At 45.7% G+C, this 22,983-nt stretch overlaps 1 protein-coding gene across 1 annotated transcript in view; it reads right to left on the minus strand.

Moving 5' to 3' along the window:
• Nucleotides 1-22,983, minus strand: part of F5 (coagulation factor V) — a 485,541-nt gene that overhangs the window by 443,866 nt on the left and 18,692 nt on the right. The window contains exon 2 of the mRNA XM_068269820.1: nt 22,082-22,161. Within this exon, the coding sequence (XP_068125921.1) occupies nt 22,082-22,161 (80 nt within the window). The remainder of the gene's footprint in view (nt 1-22,081; nt 22,162-22,983) is intronic.

Genomic DNA, 22,983 nt, shown 5'->3' on the forward strand with positions numbered 1-22,983 from the left:
GACATTACTTCAGCTGGAGGGACCCGGGCAGAGGACAGTATGGGAAGCTTCTCCTTAGGTAAGTATGTGTTTCTGAATCTGCAGTTTTGTTCTGGTTCTCTTAAAGGATTCAGAAAATATGGTTGTGCCTGCGCTAGCGATTAAAAACAGAACTCAAAATGCTCATTGTGTGAACCAGCCCTTACATCTGCTGCTGGACGAAGTAAAACCTTAGAATACATGTGCTTAGGTGCATGGAGTTTCGAAATGTGTGGTTTAAAGGGAACATGCAGCGAAAAGTGTATGAAGGATGCCATATTTATTTCCTTTAAAACTATACCAGTTGCCTGGCTGTCCTGCTGATCTCTTTACATTCAGTAGTGTCTGAATTGCACACCTGAAACAAGCATGCAGTCAGAAACATCTGATCTTATGCTTATTCAGGGTCTATAGATAAAAGTATTAGAGGCATAGGATCAGCAGGACTGCCAGGCAACTGGTATAGCCTTAAAGTTAATGTGAACTCAGAACTTTCTCTCTGCCCTAAAAGATACAAAACAGCATAATAACAATTAAAGAAAAACATTTCTTTGTTACATCCAATACAAATTCTGCAATGAACATGCAGTGTCTTCTTCCTGCTTTCATGTAAGCAGATATATTGTTAATATCCTGTGCCTTCAAATAAGCTTAACTGCCTTATCTGCCGTGGCAGTCAGGCGACTCGGGGAGAGATCAAATTACAACTTGTAATTAAACACAAATGAGGGGTAATTTGACAGGCTAAATTCTCTAAATACATGTAGGGTGCATTTCTCTGTTTTCCTTTTGTCCTGTGCAAGAGTGCAGGTCCACTTTAAAGGAAATAAATATGGCAACCTCTATATAATTCTCCTTTCAGGTTCCCTTTAATCCCACCAGAAGAAGTGGGTGTGACTTGGAGAAGGGTGTGGCCTTGTTGAGGGGCGGAGTTTAGGGCGCCAGAACTTCTGTGCCTATAGGCTCCTGAGGCGTAAATCCGGCCCTGGGGATGTAGTGGCAGCAGCTGACGTTGAAGGGTGTGTTGGCTGGCTGTCCCTAGGAGATACATGTCACCAGACACTCCCACAAGCTGTTTCTGACAAGCTCCCCCTGCTTCTTACAGCAACTTGTCTCCTCCTCCTCCTCCTCTCTGTCTCCCTCTCTGAACTGTCCCCCTGTTCATCTTTTTTTCCAGGATCCCACATGACATCCATGCCATGATCATCATCATCCACAGCTTCACTTGTATCAGACACCTAAAAAAAACTGCACCAACAACAGGTACTTCATAATCCTCACACCTTACTTCCATAGTGATGCCTAACTCAGACATATGAGGTGTTGTAACATCCTTAGTGCCTTCATCTTGGAACAATAATAATTGTGGATCAGTAAATTCACCACAAACATGTGTGAATAACTCATGCGACATCTCCACTGGAGCGGCTGTGGTGCTAGTAGCAGCGATGGTGGCTGCCGGCTGAGTGTTAAGTAGTTGTGGGGTGCCAGACTCAGAGCAGGAAGAGGAAGATATTTCACGGTTCCATGTGGAAGCTGAGGAAGATGAGGGTTTCTGAGTTAAATAGTCAACTACGTCCTGATAATCTTGGGGGTTGAGGGTACGTGCCTTCTGAACACTGTACTTTGGTCGAGGGCTGCACAAAATCATGCCAGCACGACCTCGAACAGACCTGCGGGGTGGCCTGCCTCTGCCTGTTATTTTGTCCATATTGGGGGTATGCGCAGTAGTACTAACAATATTCAATAGTGGTAGACAGTGTGTGTAATCACAAAGAGGCACACAATCAGTGTCAAATGCACAGCAGCTGGGTGTGTGTATCACAGGGCTGTGTACTTGAACACACACACAGAGATATCATATTTTAACCACAAATACAGTTGCAAGCTAAGCACTGCTTATGATAGACAGTGTGCTGGCTTGCTTGCAATAGTTAGAAGAATATAGAAGAACTACAAGGGCCAGCAACTGATTGTGGCCTGTATGCAGTTTGTAACCCATACAGATATCAATAACAGATAGAGTTGGAAGCTAAGCACAGCTTATAATGATAGACAGTGTGCTGGCTTGTAATAGATAGAAGAGGATAGTAGAACTGCCCAGCAATTACTGTGGCCATCCCTGTATGCAGTGTCTGTCTCACACACACAAAAAAAATAGAATATGGGCCCTCAAAATTGCTTTTGTTTTGGGGTGGTTTCAGCAATAAAGATCAGCCTAGCTAACTGTTCCTGTCTCTCTGTGGGTTGTATGCAGTGTCACCCACAAAGAGAGCTATGGAATAGTACGTTCAATCACAGATACAGTGTAAAGGTATGAACTGGTATAATACAGTGTGCTGTCACACAGATAAAGCGGAAAGGTATGCACTGGTATAATAGAGTGTGCTGTCACACAGATACAGTGGAAAGGTATGCATTGGTATAATAGAGTGTGCTGTCACACAGATACAGTGGATACGTATGCACTGGTATAATATAGTGTGCTGTCACACAGATACAGCAGAAAGGTATGCACTAGAGTGTGCTGTCACACAAATACAGTGGAAAGGTATGCACTGGTATAATTTCTGACAAGCTCCCCCTGGTATAATTTCTGACAAGTGTGCTGGGCCTGGCACAGTAGTACAGCAAGACCTCCCTCTACCGATGCCTAACACTAAGACCTCCCTCTACTGATGCCTAAACCTAAGACCTTCCTCTACCAATGCCTAACCCTAAGACCTCCCTGTAGCGATGCCTAACCCTAATACCTCCCTCTACTGATGCCTAACCCTAAGACCTCCCTCTACTGATGCCTAACCCTAAGATTTCCCTCTATTGATGCCTAACGCTAAGACCTCACTCTAGCTATGCCTAAGCCTTAAATACTCCAGGTAGTGCCTAACACTTAAAGGGAACCTGTACTGAGTAAAATTATTTAAAATAAACACATGAGGTAACTTCAAATGAACATTAAATAGTTACCTTGCCATCAGTTCCTCTCAGAAGCTCACCATTTTCTTCTGACAATGATCCCTTCCAGTTCTGACAACATTTTGTCAGAACTGAAATATATCAGTTGCTGTCACTTATAGCTGAGTGGACAACTGATGTGCCCAGTAATGTCCATGTTTCCCTATGGCTCAACTGGGCGATGTTACAGTTTAACAGTGTGCTGACCAGAAAGTTGTAATGGGGTAATGGCCATTTTCAAAATGGAGGACGGAGAATTCCCTTGATCACAGTGGACAAACAGGACGCGGGAGAGGAGAAAGAGATTGAGGAGTAGACTACATGGGAGGTAAGTGTGACTTGTGTATGTTTATTTTGACTTTTAATTTTTAGTTCAGGTTTTCTTTAACCCCCTAGTGAATGGCAGTTGCTCTGTCCAACTGCCAAAAAACTGTGTAGCGACCAGGGAAGCTGGACAGTGTCATTGTTTAAATCCGTATGGCTAATTTTACTCTAGAAAAAACGTACTTCTTATTTGTCTATGTTTGCACATATTTTAAATTTTAAAATTTTTCGCCATAGTGCCCCTTTAAAGAGAGATTGTCCCTCAGTATTTTGATACATATGGCCTACGGCTTGAAGAAGGGCATCAAGCTTGAAACAGTGGGCTGTCGCCATGGCCATTTTTATTGACTTTATGTCAGTTTAATGACATTCAATTCATATTTTACTGAAGGTGGTGCCAGCCTCATTGGATTGTGCATCAGTTAGTCACTGGTACTGTGACCTTAGGCTGTGGCACTCCAGGGTTTTTTGCATGTATAAAAGATATTATTTTGTTTTGTTTGGGTAAAGCCAATTGGAGTAGAGCCAAATGACATAGTGGGTGCTGTGCTGGTGGTGGTGCAGGACAGCTGTGCCTGTGGCTATGGTGGACATGAGGCCTGGTGTAACTGGCATGCGCCAGGGTAATTATATTACATTTTTTGTTTGGGTAAAGCCAATCGAAGTAGGACCAAATCACATACTGATTGCCTTGCTGACAGTGGTGCAGTATAGCTTTGCCTGTGGCCAGGGCAGACATAAGGCCTGGAGAAAATGGCATGTGCCAGGGTAATAACATTACGTTTTTGTTTGGGTAAAGCCAATCAAAGTAAGAAGAAATGAGATGCTTGGTGCCGTGCTGGTGGGGAGTGCAGGATAGCTGTGCCTGTAGCCAGGGCAGACATAAGGCCTGGAGCAACTGGCATGTGCCAGGCACTGGTGTAATTATCATCCCTGCGACCCCTGCAGTTGAAGGGAGGCCTGGAGACTGACAGGGTCCTGGGGCTACCACATATTTAGTAGAGGAAAGATCTGCTACTCTGCACATTAACTATGACATCCCTGTAGCTGCTGGATTTTTACTATTATAATCTGCCAGCACACCAAAGCAGGGGGTAGGGATGGATGCAGAGACACTCGCAGGGGACTTGTAGAATAAACCCTGGCAGAAGCAGTGCTCTCTGCATCCTGCAGCTGCTGACTCTTAGTTGAACTTCCCCATGCTTCTGTGAGCTCAACTGGCTGCACGGTGAAGGAGAAGCACGTGGGGAATGCTATAGGCAGCTCTTTGATCAGACTTTTTTTGCGCTACCGGAGGCTGACACCATCAGAATACTTGCCGGGAGCCCACTGATTTCTAGTTATGCCCCTGGCACCAGGGGGATAATTTTAAATTTTATTTGGGTAAAGCCAATTAAAGTAGGACCAAATGAGATACTGGGTGTTGTGCTGGTGGTGGTGCAGGATAGCTGTTTCTGTGACCAGGGCGGACATGAGGCCTGAAGTAACTGGCATGTGCCAGGGTAATAATGTATTATAATCATATTACAGATCCGTACTGTCTATAACCTTCTGACATCCATGCCTTGTTCTTTTTTTTTTTTATGAATGTCAAGACACAGCAGTGTGCCATATGACTTTGCTTGCTTGTCACAATCCCTCCAGCCACACTGAACGTCTGTTCGGATAGGACACATGACGTGGGGTAAGTCAAAAGCTTCATGGCAAATTGTGACAGCTCTAGGCATAGTTCAAGCCTGCACACCCAGAAGGTTGCTCGCTCCTCAGAGTGTCGTTGGTGATCGTTAATCCACGGTAAGTCAGTTACCTGTTGGTCAATGCATTCCCTGAGTGTGGACCTAGAAGCAACCTGTTGAGGAGCTGTACAGAAGAAGGACCTCATATTGGAGGTGATGGGCACATCACCCTCTGTAGCAATTCATCCTGTTCTTGACTGTCAATGGCTCTTCCTTTACCACCACCCTGAAAAGCAGAATACCACATCTGTCTGAGCTTGGTATGGAAGTTCTGTATTTTGCCCGTTTTGGCCACGCTTATTGTGGTAGCATCTATGCCATTTTCTGTTTGTACCGAATGTGTAATAATGTTGCCACCCAGTACAGGTCTGTGTCCTTCATGGTTTTGGTACAAGGGTCCTTCCTTAGACACGTCTGCATGAACTACACCATTCTAATGAGGTTTGAGGCAAAGGACTCCAGTTCCTCTTCCTCATCCAGGGCAACATCCCCAAACATAGTTTGTTCCCATCAGCCGCAGACAAGACCAGGTCCCCTGAAAGGTGGGAAGCCTGCTCCTCTTGCTATTCACACAACCACAGCCACCATCCTCCTCTGAATCCTCTTCAGACTCCTCCCTCTGCCCAAGTGCAGCTGATGACATTGCCCCCTCTACAATTTGCGACAATGTAAACTCTTCCTCATCTTCATAGTCTTGAACATCCATGGGCTGCTCAAGGACATGTTGGACAGCACTCACCAGAAAAAATATATACAACAATATGTCACTGATGGTGCTTTTGATGCGGCTGACCAGATTAGTGTTGGACACTTCAGCCTGCAGTCGTCGTATATGAGCACCCATTGCCTCGGGTAAAGATACCCCATCTCCCGAGAGATTGTCCTACTAGCAAGTGCATATAGGTACTCATACACTACATGTTGCTGCTGGTACAGCCAATCCAGCTGAAAATAGGCTGCAGCAGCAGGGACATTACACCTCGTGGTGACCTGGAGACTGTCATCTGAGAGTCTGCCTTGCTCCTCTCCTTCATATGATGCCAACAACGCTTACACATCACTTTTGACCATCAACGCCTGTGGAAATAGCTCATCTGAGTAACCCAATTATATTTGTAGGGGCTGCTGTGGTGGTGGAGGTGGTGTTGCAGAGGAGGATGAGGAGGGTTCAGGAACATTTTCAGCAGAAAATGTAGAAGAGGTGGAATGCTGAGTGAGCCAGTACCTTTTCTGCATTTTAGGAGTTAAACACACAGCGGGCAGGGACCAGCAAAGGGGTATTGTATTGTCACACTCACAAATGTCTGTGTCACGCTGTTTACATTTTTAATTTTTGGGCAAACTGAGATCACCTATAACACACAGTATGGTCTGGATGTGACGCGGTAACAGTACATGTTGATCTCACAGCAGGCAGTGACCAGCAAAAGGGCACTGTCACATTCACAAATGTCTGTGTCACACTGATTTAAACAATTTTTTTTGGAACACTGAGATCACCTATAACACACAGTGTGGTTACAGGGATGTTGCTGTGACACGATAACAGTACACATTGATTATATATCAGGCAGTGACCAGTAAAGGAGTATTGTCACACTTACAAATATCTGTGTTGCACTGATTTAATTTTTTTTTTGCACACTCAGATCTTCTATAATACAGTATGGTTGGTCACACTGGTGTTGCTGTTACGCTGTGTGGGGTAACAGCACACGTTGTGTCACAAATGTCAGATACTAAATTACTTTTGCACAGTGATGATGGGCTATAACGGTGACACAACCACACACACTGTATATGGGGGTATTATGTTGCTGCAACATACCACACCAGAAAAAGCAACAACAATAAATAAGTTCAGCAGCCTTAATGTCACTGTCCATCCTCAAAAGGAATTTAATGGTCAGGATGAGTTCTCAAAAGCAGGGCTGTGGAGTCGGAGTCTGAGTCTGAGTCGTGGAGTTGGAGTCGGGGCAATTTTGGGTGCCTGGAGTCGGAGTCGGGAAAAAATGCTCAGACTCTGACTCCTAATGAATTTAAACTGTAATTAAAATAGAAAATATGATAACATGTTCTATTTCTCAAATAATAGTCATCATAAATAATTTATACATACAGTAATAGCCGTGCTTAGTCCACAAAAATTAAATAAACCAATCAAAATTAGTTACTTGTGCTGCTTCAATAAAGCAGTCCCCGAATTTTTAAAGTCAGATATACACATCCGATTGTGACTGTATATATGATGTGTACACAGGAATCTCTTATATATACTAAATAACATCTATGCTGTAAATATAAAGCTTGATGTGTAGCCGTGTCACTAATAGAGATGGTCAATGAGATGGAAATAATTCTGCGTTGATTCTGATTTATGCAAATGTACTCTTTGCTCATGAAATCAAATACTTTGATATGTTGTTAAAATTTGGTTTGGTGACTATGAATAAAATGGTACCTGAGATGGATGAAAAGAAAAGTTTTATACATACCTGGGGCTTCTTCCAGCCCCCTTCAGGCTAATCAGTCCTTCGCTGTCCACCTCCACCACCTGGATCTTCTGCTATGAGTCCTGGTAATTCAGCCAGTCAGCGCAGTCCGGCCGCATGCAGCTTCCACAGCCAGGAGTGTTCTGCACCTGCACAATAGTGCTGCGTGGGTGTAGTACACTCCCGGCGGCGGAGTGTGTGCATGCGCACTAGTGTTGGGCGAACAGTGTTCGCCACTGTTCGGGTTCTGCAGAACATCACGCTGTTCGGGTGATGTTCGAGTTCGGCCGAACACCTGACGGTGCTCGGCCAAACCGTTCGGCCACATGGCCGAACTAAGAGCGCATGGCCGAACGTTCCCCGAACGTTCGGCTAGCGCTGTGATTGGCCGAACGGGTCACGTGGTTCGGACCCGAACGCGCTCTGATTGGCCGAACTGTCACGTGGTTCGGGTAAATAAATACCTGAACCACGTCATATCTCCGCCATTTGTCTGTGGGTTTAGCTTTGGGTAGGCAGGCAGGGTAGTTCGCGCTCCAGCCACGCTAGCCAGGGTCCCCCCTGTCATTGTGTCGCTGCTGGGAACAGTAGTACACCGCTCGCTCAGCCACACTATATAGCATTCTGTTTACTGCCACTCTGTGTACCTCGCTCAGCCACATTATATAGCATTCTGTTCACTGTTCTGTGTCTGCTGGGAATAGTGGTACACCGCTCGCTCAGCCACACTATATAGCATTCTGTTTACTGTTCTGTGTCTGCTGGGAATAGTGGTACACCGCTCGCTCAGCCACACTATATAGCATTCTGTTTACTGTTCTGTGTCTGCTGGGAATAGTGGTACACCGCTCGCTCAGCCACACTATATAGCATTCTGTTTACTGTTCTGTGTCTGCTGGGAATAGTGGTACACCGCTCGCTCAGCCACACTATATAGCATTCTGTTCACTGTTCTGTGTCTGCTGGGAATAGTGGTACATCGCTCGCTCAGCCACACTATATAGCATCCTGTTTACTGTTCTGTGTCTGCTGGGAATAGTGGTACACCACTCGCTCAGCCACACTATATAGCATTCTGTTTACTGCCACTCTGTGTACCTCGCTCAGCCACATTATATAGCATTCTGTTCACTGTTCTGTGTCTGCTGGGAATAGTGGTACACTGCTCGCTCAGCCACACTATATAGCATTCTGTTTACTGTTCTGTGTCTGCTGGGAATAGTGGTACACCACTCGCTCAGCCACACTATATAGCATTCTGTTTACTGCCACTCTGTGTACCTCGCTCAGCCACATTATATAGCATTCTGTTCACTGTTCTGTGTCTGCTGGGAATAGTGGTACACCGCTCGCTCAGCCACACTATATAGCATTCTGTTTACTGTTCTGTGTCTGCTGGGAATAGTGGTACACCGCTCGCTCAGCCACACTATATAGCATTCTGTTTACTGTTCTGTGTCTGCTGGGAATAGTAGTACACCGCTCACTCAGCCACACTATATAGCATTCTGTTTACTGCCACTCTGTGTACCTCGCTCAGCCACATTATATAGCATTCTGTTCACTGTTCTGTGTCTGCTGGGAATAGTGGTACACTGCTCGCTCAGCCACACTATATAGCATTCTGTTTACTGTTCTGTGTCTGCTGGGAATAGTGGTACACCACTCGCTCAGCCACACTATATAGCATTCTGTTTACTGCCACTCTGTGTACCTCGCTCAGCCACATTATATAGCATTCTGTTCACTGTTCTGTGTCTGCTGGGAATAGTGGTACACCGCTCGCTCAGCCACACTATATAGCATTCTGTTTACTGTTCTGTGTCTGCTGGGAATAGTGGTACACCGCTCGCTCAGCCACACTATATAGCATTCTGTTTACTGTTCTGTGTCTGCTGGGAATAGTAGTACACCGCTCGCTCAGCCACACTATATAGCATTCTGTTTACTGCCACTCTGTGTACCTCGCTCAGCCACATTATATAGCATTCTGTTCACTGTTCTGTGTCTGCTGGGAATAGTGGTACACCGCTCGCTCAGCCACACTATATAGCATTCTGTTTACTGTTCTGTGTCTGCTGGGAATAGTGGTACACCACTCGCTCAGCCACACTATATAGCATTCTGTTTACTGCCACTCTGTGTACCTCGCTCAGCCACATTATATAGCATTCTGTTCACTGTTCTGTGTCTGCTGGGAATAGTGGTACACCACTCGCTCAGCCACACTATATAGCATTCTGTTCACTGTTCTGTGTCTGCTGGGAATAGTGGTACACCGCTCGCTCAGCCACACTATATAGCATTCTGTTTACTGTTCTGTGTCTGCTGGGAATAGTGGTACACCGCTCGCTCAGCCACACTATATAGCATTCTGTTTACAGTTCTGTGTCTGCTGGGAATAGTAGTACACCGCTCACCCGCCACTGTATAGCATTGTGCTCTGTGTCGCTGCTGGGAATAGTGGTACACCGCTCACCCGTCACTGTATAGCATTGTGCTCTGTGTCGCTGCTGGGAATAGTGGTACTGTATAGCATTTCTGTACTGCCACTGTACTGCTGCCAGTCAGCGTGTACTGTAAGGATAAGTGAAATGAGGAAGAAATCCGGTGAAAGAGGGAGGGGCAAGGGAAGAGGTGTTTCCCCTGACGGTTCACGTACAGGCCACAGGGGAGCACCCAAGAAAACCCACTCAATACCGCCCATGTTGTCCAGGACAACAACCCTCACAAATCCAAAAGAACAGGACCAGATAATTACTTGGATGACCTCTCAAGCGTCCAGCAGTGGGTTAAGCAGAACCAGCACATCACGCACGAGGTCCGAGTCCTCAGCCAGTTACAAGGAGCCAGTGGGCACAAAGCTGACACAACCGGCAGCGACACCACGCACACAACTGCCAGATAACCAGTCCGATGAATTACCTCAGGACACAATGTGGTATTCGCAGGAGCTATTCCCAGCCCAACAAACTTCCACCTTTCAAAGGTCAATGGAGGAACAGCCAGAAATGTTGTGCCTGGATTCACAACCGTTAACTGTGGGAAATGCACCGCGCACTGAAATACAAGGCGAGTCCGAGGAGGACTCGGAAACCCAAATCCCAGAGCAATTTGGGCAGGAGGGGTTGCAATTGCAGGAGGTCGGCCGACAAGATCTGGAAGACGACGTTGGAGTGTGCTGCGCAGAGGTTGTTGTGGGGAGCTCTACTCCACGGCGGCGGCCCACAATGACATATGACGAGTTTGAGGAGATAGAAGAGGAGGGTATGGACAATGTGGACAGAGACCCAGATTTTGTTTGTGAACGAGAACATCGCCGTCGTAGCAGCAGCACAGATGAGTCTGTTGAAGAACCCACTGCTGCACGAGTTCGCCTTGTGCCACAAGGTAGGCGGCGCGCAATTTCAGGCACCACAAGCGTGGAAGTTCAAGTGAGAGGCAAAAGAGGAGCAAACAGAAATCGCCAGCAAGGAGGCAGGTGCTCCAAAGTCTGGGCTTTCTTTGAAGACTGCACTGAGGATGTTACCATGGCGATTTGCAAGGTGTGCAAGACCCGCCTGAGCAGGGGGAAAAGTATTAACAACCTCTCCACCACCAGCATGAGCCGTCACATGCTATCCAAACATCCCACTCTGTGGGCAAACGCGTCAGGACAGGGTACCAGCAACAACACTGCCTCCCTTGGGTTCATCAGACTCACCACCAGACCCGCCTCAGCAGCAGCAGTAGCCCAGCCATTGCGTGGTTCACAACATTCACAAACATCAGACGACGCTGACACTGTCACTTTCCGGAGTAGTGCTCTTGAGGTCTCCCAGTGTTCATCAAACACAACAACCAACAGCCCTTCCGTGTGCAGCGCTACGGTTCAGTTGTCTGTGTCGGAGAGGTTTGAGCGCAAGAGGAAATTGCCAGCAAATGACCCCCGGGCCGTGGCAGTAACAGCCAGCATAGCCAAGCTTCTGGCCTGCGAAATGCTGCCATATCGAGTGGTGGAGACAAACAGCTTCAAGGGCATGATGTCAGTGGCCATCCCACGTTACGTGGTTCCCAGCCGCTACCACTTTGCGCGCTCTGCAGTGCCTGAGTTGCATGAGCACGTGGTCAGCAAAATAACCCGAAGCTTGAAGAATGCCGTTGCCTGCAAGGTTCACCTCACCACTGACACCTGGACGAGTGCGTTCGGCCAGGGTCGATACATCTCCCTTACCGCGCACTGGGTGAACCTTGTGGAGCCTGGCAGCGATTCCTCACCTGCTACGGCACGGGTGTTGCCCACGCCACAAACAGCTGCACCGTCGTCCCTCCCACTGGATAACAACAGCAGCACCTACCTCTCTGACTCCTTCTCCTCCAACGCATCTCAAAGCTGTACCTCATCCGGAAACGCTAACCCAGCAGCAGTAGGATCGTGGAAGCAGTGCAGCACAGCTGTTGGCATGCGTCAGCAAGCGTTGCTGAAGCTAATCTGCCTTGGGGATAAGCAGCACACAGGGGAGGAAATTTGGAGGGGAATAAAGGAACAGACGGATTTGTGGCTGGCACCGCTGGACCTGAAACCGGGCATGGTTGTGTGTGATAATGGGAGTAATCTCATTCGCGCTTTAAGGTTGGCTAAGCTGACACACATCCCTTGCCTGGCGCACGTGATGAACCTAGTAGTTCAGCGGTTCCTGAGGACATACCCAGGCGTGGCCGATCTTCTGTTGAAGGTGCGTCGAGTGGCCAAACATTGTAGAAATTCCAGTACTGCTTCGGGGGCACTCGCCAAGATGCAGGAGCGCTTCAATCTCCCCCACCATCGCTTGCTGTGTGATGTCCCTACGCGCTGGAATTCTACGCTGCACATGCTAGCCCGCTTTTGCGAGCAGAAGAGTGCAGTGGTCCAGTACATGACGGCGCAGTACCGAGGCACATCCGGCCAGCTGCCAAGCTTCTGTGGATCCGATTGGGCCAACATGTTGGACCTCTGCCAAGTCCTCCAAAATTTTGAGCAATCCACGTTGCTTGTGAGCAGTGACAACTCTTCAGTCAGCATTACCATACCACTGCTGTGTTTACTGAAGAGGTCGATGTTAAAAATCAAGGAAACAGCTGTCATGATGCAACTGGGGGAATCTGAAGGAGAAAACGATCAGCGTGATGGTACCAACATCAGGCCATCCGCCTCAGGGAACGCTGGCCCCAGCAGCTATGACGAAGAAGAGGAGGAGGAACAGCTGGAGTTGGAGCAGGAATTTCATGCCACCACTGACGAGGGCCAGAGCGGTGCACGTTGGACTTCCACAATTCAACGCGAATGGTCAGCAGAAGCAGACCAGGAGGAAGGTGACGACTATGATGCATCACAACAACTATCACAACGCTCACAAGAGGATGATGAGGATTCTGGTAGGACTCTGGCACACATGGCTCAATTCATGCTAGACTGCATTGAACGTGACCCACGCATTGTGCGCATTCTGGACAACACCAATTACTGGGTTTATACCCTTCTGGATCCACGGTACAAACACAATGTTCCAAAACTGCTTGAAGAAAGAGTCAGACAGGTCAAAATGGAAGAATACCAGCAGGCCCTTGTGGAGACTTTAGAGAGGAGATTGACATCCTCCCCCTCCTCTAGCCAGTTGTACGCAGACAGAATGACTTCCGCAAACCCAGGACGACCAGGAGGGCAGCAAACAACGCAAGCCGCAGCTAGTACCCAAAAGGGAACGGTATCGGCAGTGTCCTTGGAGTGGGAAAATTTTCTGACACCCATGCAGCAGCAGCCCACTGAACAGCAAGCGTGCAGATCCACCTCCAACACCGATCGCCTGGAGAAGATGGTCAAGGACTACATGTCAGATGACGTAGCTGTGTCGAACAATCCATCTGCAACCTTCAACTATTGGGTATCGAAGCTAGACACCTGGCACGAACTGGCAATGTACGCAATAGAGGTGCTGGCTTGCCCGGCAGCCAGCGTTATGTCGGAACGCTGTTTCAGTGCTGCCGGAGGCATCGTCACAGATCGGCGTATCCGCCTCTCTACAGAAAATGCAGACCGTCTGACTCAAATTAAAATGAATCAATCCTGGATTGGAAATGACTACGCAACACTCCAGGACCCCAACCAAGTAACATGACCAATGAACATCTGGGATGGTGTAGCGTTTCCGGTCCCTGTTTATTGAACCTCTCATCTGTATTACATTTATGACTGCATGGCGGCAAAAAGAATTGCTGCTATATCCGCACGCTTTTTGTCCTCATGCAAGGCCTGGGTTGTTGTGTCTCAAAAACCGTGGCCTTCTCCTCCTGCGCCTGCTCCTGTTCCATCACGTCTGCTGCTGCTGGGTTAGCGTTGCCGCGTGGTCCCTGTTTATTGAACCACTTATCTTTATTACATTTATGACTGCATGGCGGTACAAAGCATGCTATCCGCACGCTTCTTGCCCTCATGCAAGGCCTGGGTTGTTGTGTCTCACAAAGCGTGGCATTCTCCTCCTGCGCCTCCTCCTGTTCCATCACGTCTGCTGCTGCTGGGTTAGCGTTGCCGCGTGGTCCCTGTTTATTGAACCACTTATCTTTATTACATTTATGACTGCATGGCGGTACAAAGCATGCTATCCGCACGCTTCTTGCCCTCATGCAAGGCCTGGGTTGTTGTGTCTCACAAAGCGTGGCCTTCTCCTCCTGCGCCTCCTCCTGTTCCATCACGTCTGCTGCTGCTGGGTTAGCGTTGCCGCGTGGTCCCTGTTTATTGAACCACTTATCTTTATTACATTTATGACTGCATGGCGGTACAAAGCATGCTATCCGCACGCTTCTTGCCCTCATGCAAGGCCTGGGTTGTTGTGTCTCACAAAGCATGGCCTTCTCCTCCTGCGCCTCCTCCTGTTCCATCACGTCTGCTGCTGCTGGGTTAGCGTTGCCGCGTGGTCCCTGTTTATTGAACCACTTATCTTTATTACATTTATGACTGCATGGCGGTACAAAGCATGCTATCCGCACGCTTCTTGCCCTCATGCAAGGCCTGGGTTGTTGTGTCTCACAAAGCGTGGCCTTCTCCTCCTGCGCCTCCTCCTGTTCCATCACGTCTGCTGCTGCTGGGTTAGCGTTGCCGCGTGGTCCCTGTTTATTGAACCACTTATCTTTATTACATTTATGACTGCATGGCGGTAAAAAGCATGCTATCTGCACGCTTTTTGTCCTCATGCAAGGCCTGGGTTGTTGTGTCTCACAAAGCGTGGCCTTCTCCTCCTGCGTCTCCTCCTGTTCCATCACGTGTGCTGCTGCTGCTGCTGCTGGGTTAGCGTTGCCGGTCCCTGTTTATGGAACCTCTTATCTTTATTACATTTATGACTGCATGGCGGTACAAAGCATGCTATCCGCACGCTTCTTGCCCTCATGCAAGGCCGGGGTTGTTGTGTCTCACAAAGCGTGGCCTTCTCCTCCTGCGCCTCCTCCTGTTCCATCACGTGTGCTGCTGCTGGGTTAGCGTTACCGGTCCCTTTTCCTGGAACCTCTTATATGTATTACATTTATGACTGCATGCCGACAAAAAACATGTTACCTGTGCAAAGAAAACAGACATTTCCCGCATTTAAAAGACAGTTTTCCCTTTGAAACTTTAAAATCGATTTTCTCAAAAACTATAAGCTCTTTTTGCTATTTTTTTTTTCCTCTTGTACCCACTCCCAAGGTGCACATACCCTGTAAATTTGGGGTATGTAGCATGTAAGGAGGCTTTACAAACCACAAAAGTTCGGGTCCCCATTGACTTCCATTATGTTCGGAGTTCGGGTCGAACACCCGAACATCGCGGCCATGTTCGGCCTGTTCGGCCCGAACCCGAACATCTAGATGTTCGCCCAACACTAATGCGCACTACGCCAGACTGGCTCAAGTACCTGGACTCATAGTAGAAGATCCAGGTGGCGGAGGAGGACAGCGAGGGACTAATTAGCCTGGAGGGGGCTGGAGGAAGCCCCAGGTACGTATAAACTTTAAATTCATCTGTCTCAAGTTTACTTTGTTACACAGTAGTACTATACTCTACATATGCACTCTCCACAGAGCTGCAGGGAATCCATTGAGAATGTTGTGCACATTGAACACAGAGGTGTTGTCTATCACCCATAAACCTGGTTCAGATTGTGCATGAAGAATGTGTCGTAGAGGAAGAATCTCTTTATTCCCCTGCAGAGTATCTGCACATCACTCTTACATGTACCCACAGTTACATTGCCTAGGGCCTGATAGATGTTCTTTGTTCCGGTCTGTACCTTTTACAAGTACCCTTACCAAGGACTAGTTTTAGTCTATGACTAAAGGGAATAAATATGGCAGTCTTCATATCCTTCTCACTTCAGTTGTCTTTTAAAATTCCTAAGAGTTGGCAGTTAAGAGACGAATTTCATGTTACATACTTTCAATCAACAAGATTGAAATATGCAAATTAGAGGAGTCGGAGTCGAGGAGTCGGAGTCGGTGGAATCCTAAACTGAGGAGTTGGAGTCAGAGTCGGTGGATTTTTGTACCGACTCCACAGCCCTGCTCAAAAGGTCCCTAGCTGGTAAACTACAAGCACAGCACAATATCAAACAAACAGCCTATCTCTCACTGTCCATCTATTGGCATCTCTCCCTACACCATTATAGGGGGGCGAGTGGCCCGGTGGTTATCATATCTAATTTGCCAACTTGTCCCACCTGACTTCAGGGTGAAGGGTCAAAAAATGGCGCAAGCAGCCTATATAGTTAATGCTTCTTGCGAGCACGCATGTAGCACTAATTTGCTGGGAACCATTTCCCGGCAAACATGTTCAGCCATCTTTACTGGGCCACTAATGTGTCCATTTATACTCACTGATTTTAAAGCAGTGATTGTTCATTTTTGTACTCAGTTTTTGTCCTGTTTCTTTTACATAGATTAATCTTGAGGGGCATTTCTTGCAGAGTATCATGTACACAAAATTTGTGATTTACATGAGAATTGGTTTAGTATTTGATGATATTTCTGTGAGTTTGGTACAAAACCTTGGATTGCAAGTAATTTGGTTTAAGGGCACTTTGCAAGACAAGAAAAAAATGTATGCAATTTGACTTGATAAGCAAGCAATGGCTTGATATACAAGCACGTCATGTCATCACAACTGAGCCAATAGTTCTTCTTGCTTTGACGCTACAATATTTTACTTATTCTGACTGTAGGGTCTGTACAATGTCACATCTCCATGAAATCCTTAAAAGTAGGCAAAAGCAACTTCTATTGGATAAGTTCCTTGTTAAAGAAGTTCTGTGGCTTTTTAAAAAAACAAAAAGTATCACTTACCTGGGGCTTCTACCGGCCCCCTGCTGCTGTCAAGTCCCACGCCGTCACTGAAGCCCCCTCCCTTCCTCGCCGCGGGTCACCTGCCAATTATTCGTCTAACTATATGAATAGCACTGCAGCTGTGCTCCTGCTCACGTCTGCCGGAGCTTACTGTGCAGGCGCAGTACGAAGTTTTCTTTTACTGCGCCTGCACTGTAAGCTCCCGATGATGCATGCAGGAGCAAGGACAGCCGCAGTGCTACTCGTCTAGTTAGATGAATAACTGGCAGGTGACCCGCAGTGAGTAACGGAGGGGGCTTCAGTGACGGCATGGGACTTGATAGCTGCAGGGGGCCGGTAGAAGCCCCTGGTAAGGGCCACTTTTTGTTTTTTAAAAAGGCCACAGAACCCCTTTAAAGCCACACACGAAAGAAAGGTTGTTGTGAGCAAACAGATAGCAACGATTCTGTCAAAGTGAAAGTCTTTTTTAGAATTTTCCTTTATACACTACAGTACTGTTCTTTGTATTAAATTGTTTTCTGTAAATGTTTTTGGGTTGATCATCTGAGTTTCCATTAATCATTTTGCGGAAATTTGCTTTGATTTAAGTGTGCTTTAGATTATGAGCAATGTTTCCAGAACAAAGTATGCTTGCAAACCAAGATTCCACTGTATTTGTATTTGACTTTTACACAAGATATATGAGCAGGTCTCACACCTTTTGTTAATGCAGGGTAATGTGCCTGGATTTTCAGGTGCTGACAATATATTTCTGAAAATCATTGTTGAAAATTGAGAAGTTGTCTAAAAGCCAGCAGTGGTAAATCAGGAAAAAATTCCTTCAGGTGTTTTTCTGTTGGAAATTGGATACCACAATTTATGTAGAAGATCGGATCTTACAAACATCCATATACTGTAAACCAACCGACTGTCATATTTACCACTCTGGGAACACACTAAAAAAATCTATAGTTTACAAGCAGGCTATGAGGCATATGTTTTAACTCAGAGGGCAGAGACAGACATCTTATATTTATTTAATTATTGTATTTATAAAGGGCCAACATATTACGCAGCGCTCAGGGGCGTAGCAATAGGGGGTGCAGAGGTAGCCACTGCATCAGGGCCCTAGGGCCCAAAGGGCCCTACTTCAACTACAGTATTAGCTCTATATTGGTTCTGTGCTCATAATAATCACTTCTATAGATACATTGAATAGTGGTAATCATTAACAAGCTGTTCCCCATCCCCCTTCTTGCACCTCTGACACTGTAGTTGCCACTGGGAGGTTTTGGTGCGCCGTGTCAATTGTTATGTATAGAGTGCTTGGGGGGCCCCATTGTAAAACTTGCATCGGGGCCCACAGCTCCTTAGCTATGCCACTGGCAGCGCTGAACATTAGTTTAGATTACAGACAATATTTAATATTTTCAAAGATCCGGGATATCATCCACAAATTGGTGATGATCAAAAACACAGACCAACTTTAAAACTCAGAAATACACCTGAAGATTTAAAACAAGTCCCAATAGTGGTCACCTACAACCCAAGGTTAAAGACACTGAAGAACACATCAAAAGCATTACAATCAATACTTCACAAAGACAAACACCTGAAGGATGTTTTTCCTGATTTACCACTGCTTGCTTTCAGACAACCTTCCAATTTGCAACAAATGATTATCAGAAATATATTGTCAACACCAGAGTCACATTACCCTGCAATAGCAAAAGGTGTGAGTCATGCCCCTATATCTTGTGCACAAGACAAATACAAATACCAAACCAACAGAAGTTTTGTACCAAACTAAAAGAAATATTATCCAGTACCAGACCAATTCTCTTGTGAATAATTGTATGTTGTATAAGTGATACTCTGCATGAAATGCCCCTACAGAGGGATCTATTTAGGATCAACAGGACAAAAAACTGCAAACAAGTATGAACCATACATCACTGCATCAGTGAGGGTAAAATGGACACACCAGTGGCCCACCTCTTCTGCAAACCAGGATGAAGCATGCAGGATTTGAAAGTACTTATGCTTAAAGGGATACTGTAGGGGGGTTGGGGGAAAATGAGCTGAAGTTACCCGGGGCTTCTAATGGTCCCCCGCAGGCATCCTGTGCCCGTGCAGCCACTCACCGATGCTCCGACCTTGCCTTCGGTTCACTTCTGGAATTTCAGACTTGAAAGTCTGAAAACCACTGCGCCTGCGTTGCCGTGTCCTCGCTCCCACTGATGTCACCAGGAGAGTACTCCGCAGGCAAAGACCATATTGTGTAATTGCGCAGTACACTCCTGGTGCCATCAGCGAGAGCGAGGACATGGCAACGCAGGCGCAGTGGTTTTCAGACTTTAAAGTCTGAAATTCCAGAAGTGAACCAGAGGCGGGACCGGAGCATTGGGGAGTGGCTGCACGGGCACAGGATGTCTGCGGGGGACCATTAGAAGCCCCGGGTAACATCAACTCATTTTCCTCTGACCCCCCTACAGTGTCCCTTTAAGGGTAATTTAAAAAAATGAACAATCCCAGTACAACTGTCATCTTCATGTTTACTGTTTACCTGCACACAGTGTTTTACTTCAGCTAATATCATGAAATATGCCTGAAGAAGGGGACTAGATATCTGAAAGCTGGAATTGTTTAACTTTATCAGTTAGTCATTAACCACACCCTAAGAAAAACCAATGGCTTTCTCTGAAAAGCCGCAAATTTTCTATGTCCCACGTCACCCCTTCAGTTCCTGTAAGCGAGAGCTCTCGCTTACAGGACAAAAAAAAAATCAAAAAATCACTGAGGCCATCTTGTGACCAAATAGTAAAACTACATCTACATAATGTTTTAAAAAAAATATACACAATCAATTACATTTAAAATCACCTGTTTACCTCCCCCACTCCGAAAAAAACCCCAAATAAAATGTTTAATTAAAAAAAAGTAAACAAAAATTACAATGAAAAAAAAAACCAACAAATAGTTACCTAAGGGTCTGAACTTTTTTTAATATGCATGCCAAGCGAGTATATTACTATATTTTTTTAAATTATGGGCTTGTAAATAGTGATGGACACAAATTGAAAATATGCACCTTTATTTCCAAATAAAATATTGATGCCATACATTGTTATAGGTGCATAATTTAAATGGTGTAATAAGCGAAGAATGGGAAAATTATACCCAAGTAGACATTTTCCTTCCCTGTGGTCATGTTACCTGTAAGTGTTTCATTCAAGGACACATGTAAGTTAAATTTGCTGTTATCACTCTCACACTCTCTCATACTGGTCACTGGAAATTCAACATGCTACCTCAGGGCAGCAAACTGTCTGAGGATTTAAAATCTTTTTACATATAGATGGCCTAGGCTACAAGAAGATTAGCAACACCCTGAAACTGAGCTGCAGCACAGTGGCCAAGACCATACACTGATTTAACAGAACAGGTTCCACTCAGAACAGGCCCTACCAGGATCGACCAAAGAAGAACAGTGTTCAACATGTTGATCGACATACCCAGAGGTTGTCTTTTACAAAAGACCTATGAGTCTAAGCAGCATTGCTGCAGAGGTTGAACGGGTGGGTGTCAGCTCTTTCAGTATATGTAGCCACATTAGCAGTGCTGCTCGGATAACCCTTTTCAAAATTTGGATTGAATTCGGGTTCCCGATACCCAGATATCCGATCTAATCCAGAGAGTTTGACATTTTGGAATCCGAATCCGAATCGCATATCCGAACCCAGTATCCCAGATATCTGCCCGGATTCGGATATCCGGGTAGAAAACCAGAAGTGGGCTTTAAATTGCTTTTAAAACGTTTTTTAGGGTAAATGAGGCATGTAGCATCATGTTTTTTTTAAACGGAAAAACGTACTGATGATGTGGGGATATAAATTCACACCCCCCACCCCACCCCCCCAAAAAAAATTCTCTCTCTCTCTCTAGGCCTGAATGCCTTCGAAAGGAATTTTTGCCATTGAAGGTGATTTTAGCTTCTGCTCGGATATCTGAGCTAACTATCCACCCGGATTTCGGATTTAAAATGGGAAATCCGAGTTTGCTCGGTTAGTCTATTCGGATTTTAAAAAATATCCGAATTGCTATTCAAAGTTCGGATAGTGGAAAAAGTTCGGATTATCTGGGTAACTCGGATATCCAAAATCTTGCTGAGCAGCACTACATGCCACACACTGCATCACATTGATCTGTATGGCTGTCATCAGAACAGAAGGAGGGAAACCTCTTATAAAGATGATGCACAATAAATACTGCAGACAGTTTGCTGAACAAAGCAGACTAAGGAAATGGATTACTGAAGCTTTGTCTATGTCGTGTCTTCTTTTCAGACTCCGCCAGGCTACTTCTTTCATTCAGTCATATCTCTGTCTTGCAGCTGTATCCCCATTTGGAACTGTGATCAGATCTTCAGGGTGCATGGGCTGTCCATACATGGGCCCTCTCTGTACTCACTCCTGCATGGCTGTGTGTAGCAGTCATCGCCAGGAGTACCCTAGGCATTTGCAGTACCCATTCTTTACAAATCTTCCTTTGCCAGAGCATGACACATGGAGATGCGGGGAATGTACTGCACATACACTGGGCTCCAACTAGTCCCAGTTGCAGACAGGAAGGGCTCATACAGCGAAAACATGGAAGAGAATCTAGATGAAAGACGTAGCCTGGAAGGGTCTAAAGACCCTCTAGAACATGGAGGTAAGTATATATTCAGGCTAGGTTCACAGTGGTCAGTTGCATAACTTGTGCATTATGATGACTGTGAAGTGCAATGGAGACTGGACATAGACTTTAATACAAAGCCTGTATGCAGCGAGTTAGAATAATATGACCCGTTACTGTGAACAGGCCCATAGGATTGTATGGGCAGCGAGTTGACATGCAGAATTATCCTGCAACGCAACTGACCACTGTGAACAGGACCTAAATGTTTTCTTTTTCCCCTTAAGGTACACTTTTAAGTTTTTTGTTTTTTTGTTTTTTTTACAGTATGCATTGTTGCAAGAAGATCAGATAACTAATGCTGCTTGCCATTGCAGAAGTTAATGTTGTTCCTCTCTTTCTGTGAATTTGTATAACTCTCTTGTAGCACACATACAATTTGAAGAGAATTACATTTCACAATAGTAGTCCTTTCGATTCTGCCAAAACTGATTACTGTTATTTTGTCAATTACTGAAAACGAATTACACTTCCAACATTGAAAATAAGCATGCAGTATTTTTAAATGGATCTTACCTGAAACCTTTGAACCAATTGGCTTAGAAAAACTTTGCTCATATTCCTTGTAAATAATTTTCTTGAAAATGTATTCTGAACTGAAACCCACAAAAGAAAACATAGTCAAGTCCAGTGCATGAGTATTTGGGATCGCAGCAGGAAATTAAGAATGTGTTCGTTTTTTGAGTTCTAAAACAACAAACTGGCCTTTACAAAAAAAAACATATTCAAAATTTCAGTAAACGCCCCCATTAGCAAACAGAAGCTTCCAAAAATATGTATACTTTTTCTGGATCTCTTTCCTGAACCTGTCACCAACTACTTGTCTGTTGAACTGTCGCAGACATCAGTAGGTCCAGCCCTAGTGGGTCCAGTAGGCTTAGTAGTCAGAGGGAGCTTTACTGACATGAGGTCACTCGCCCTGGCCTGGACACAGCTTTGTATACAGATCGCAAGCTTTACATTCAGAATAGCAACTATCCATGTTTTTTCATATATTGATCAGAGAAAGCAGAAGTAAACTTTCATCAGCAGAACTCTATCTTGACAGCTGGATAAAGAACTGGGCAGTGGCAAGACCGACCGAAGGCAAAAGTAATAGCAATTATTTATCCTCTAACAGCTCAATCAAGGCATTATGCAGGAGCTTTGATGGAGCTGTGAGTTACAGGAAAAATAACTCAAGTCTGGTTTCCACTCCAACCACTTCACTGAAACAGCTCTTTCCAAAGTGGCTAAGTATCTCCTACTGTAACAGCCAAATGGAAAGGTAATTTACTCTATTCTCATTCGTCTTCATCTGTGCATAGCTCCAAAAGAGGGACAGTTCCTCTTTGGGAACCATGTCCCTCTGTCCCTCTTTCCTCTTCATTTGTCCCTCTTTCAGGACTTTGTCCCTCTTTCTATGTAAATATATATAT

Source organism: Hyperolius riggenbachi, chromosome 2, assembly GCF_040937935.1.
Source record: "Hyperolius riggenbachi isolate aHypRig1 chromosome 2, aHypRig1.pri, whole genome shotgun sequence".
Taxonomy (NCBI): Eukaryota; Metazoa; Chordata; class Amphibia; order Anura; family Hyperoliidae; genus Hyperolius; species Hyperolius riggenbachi.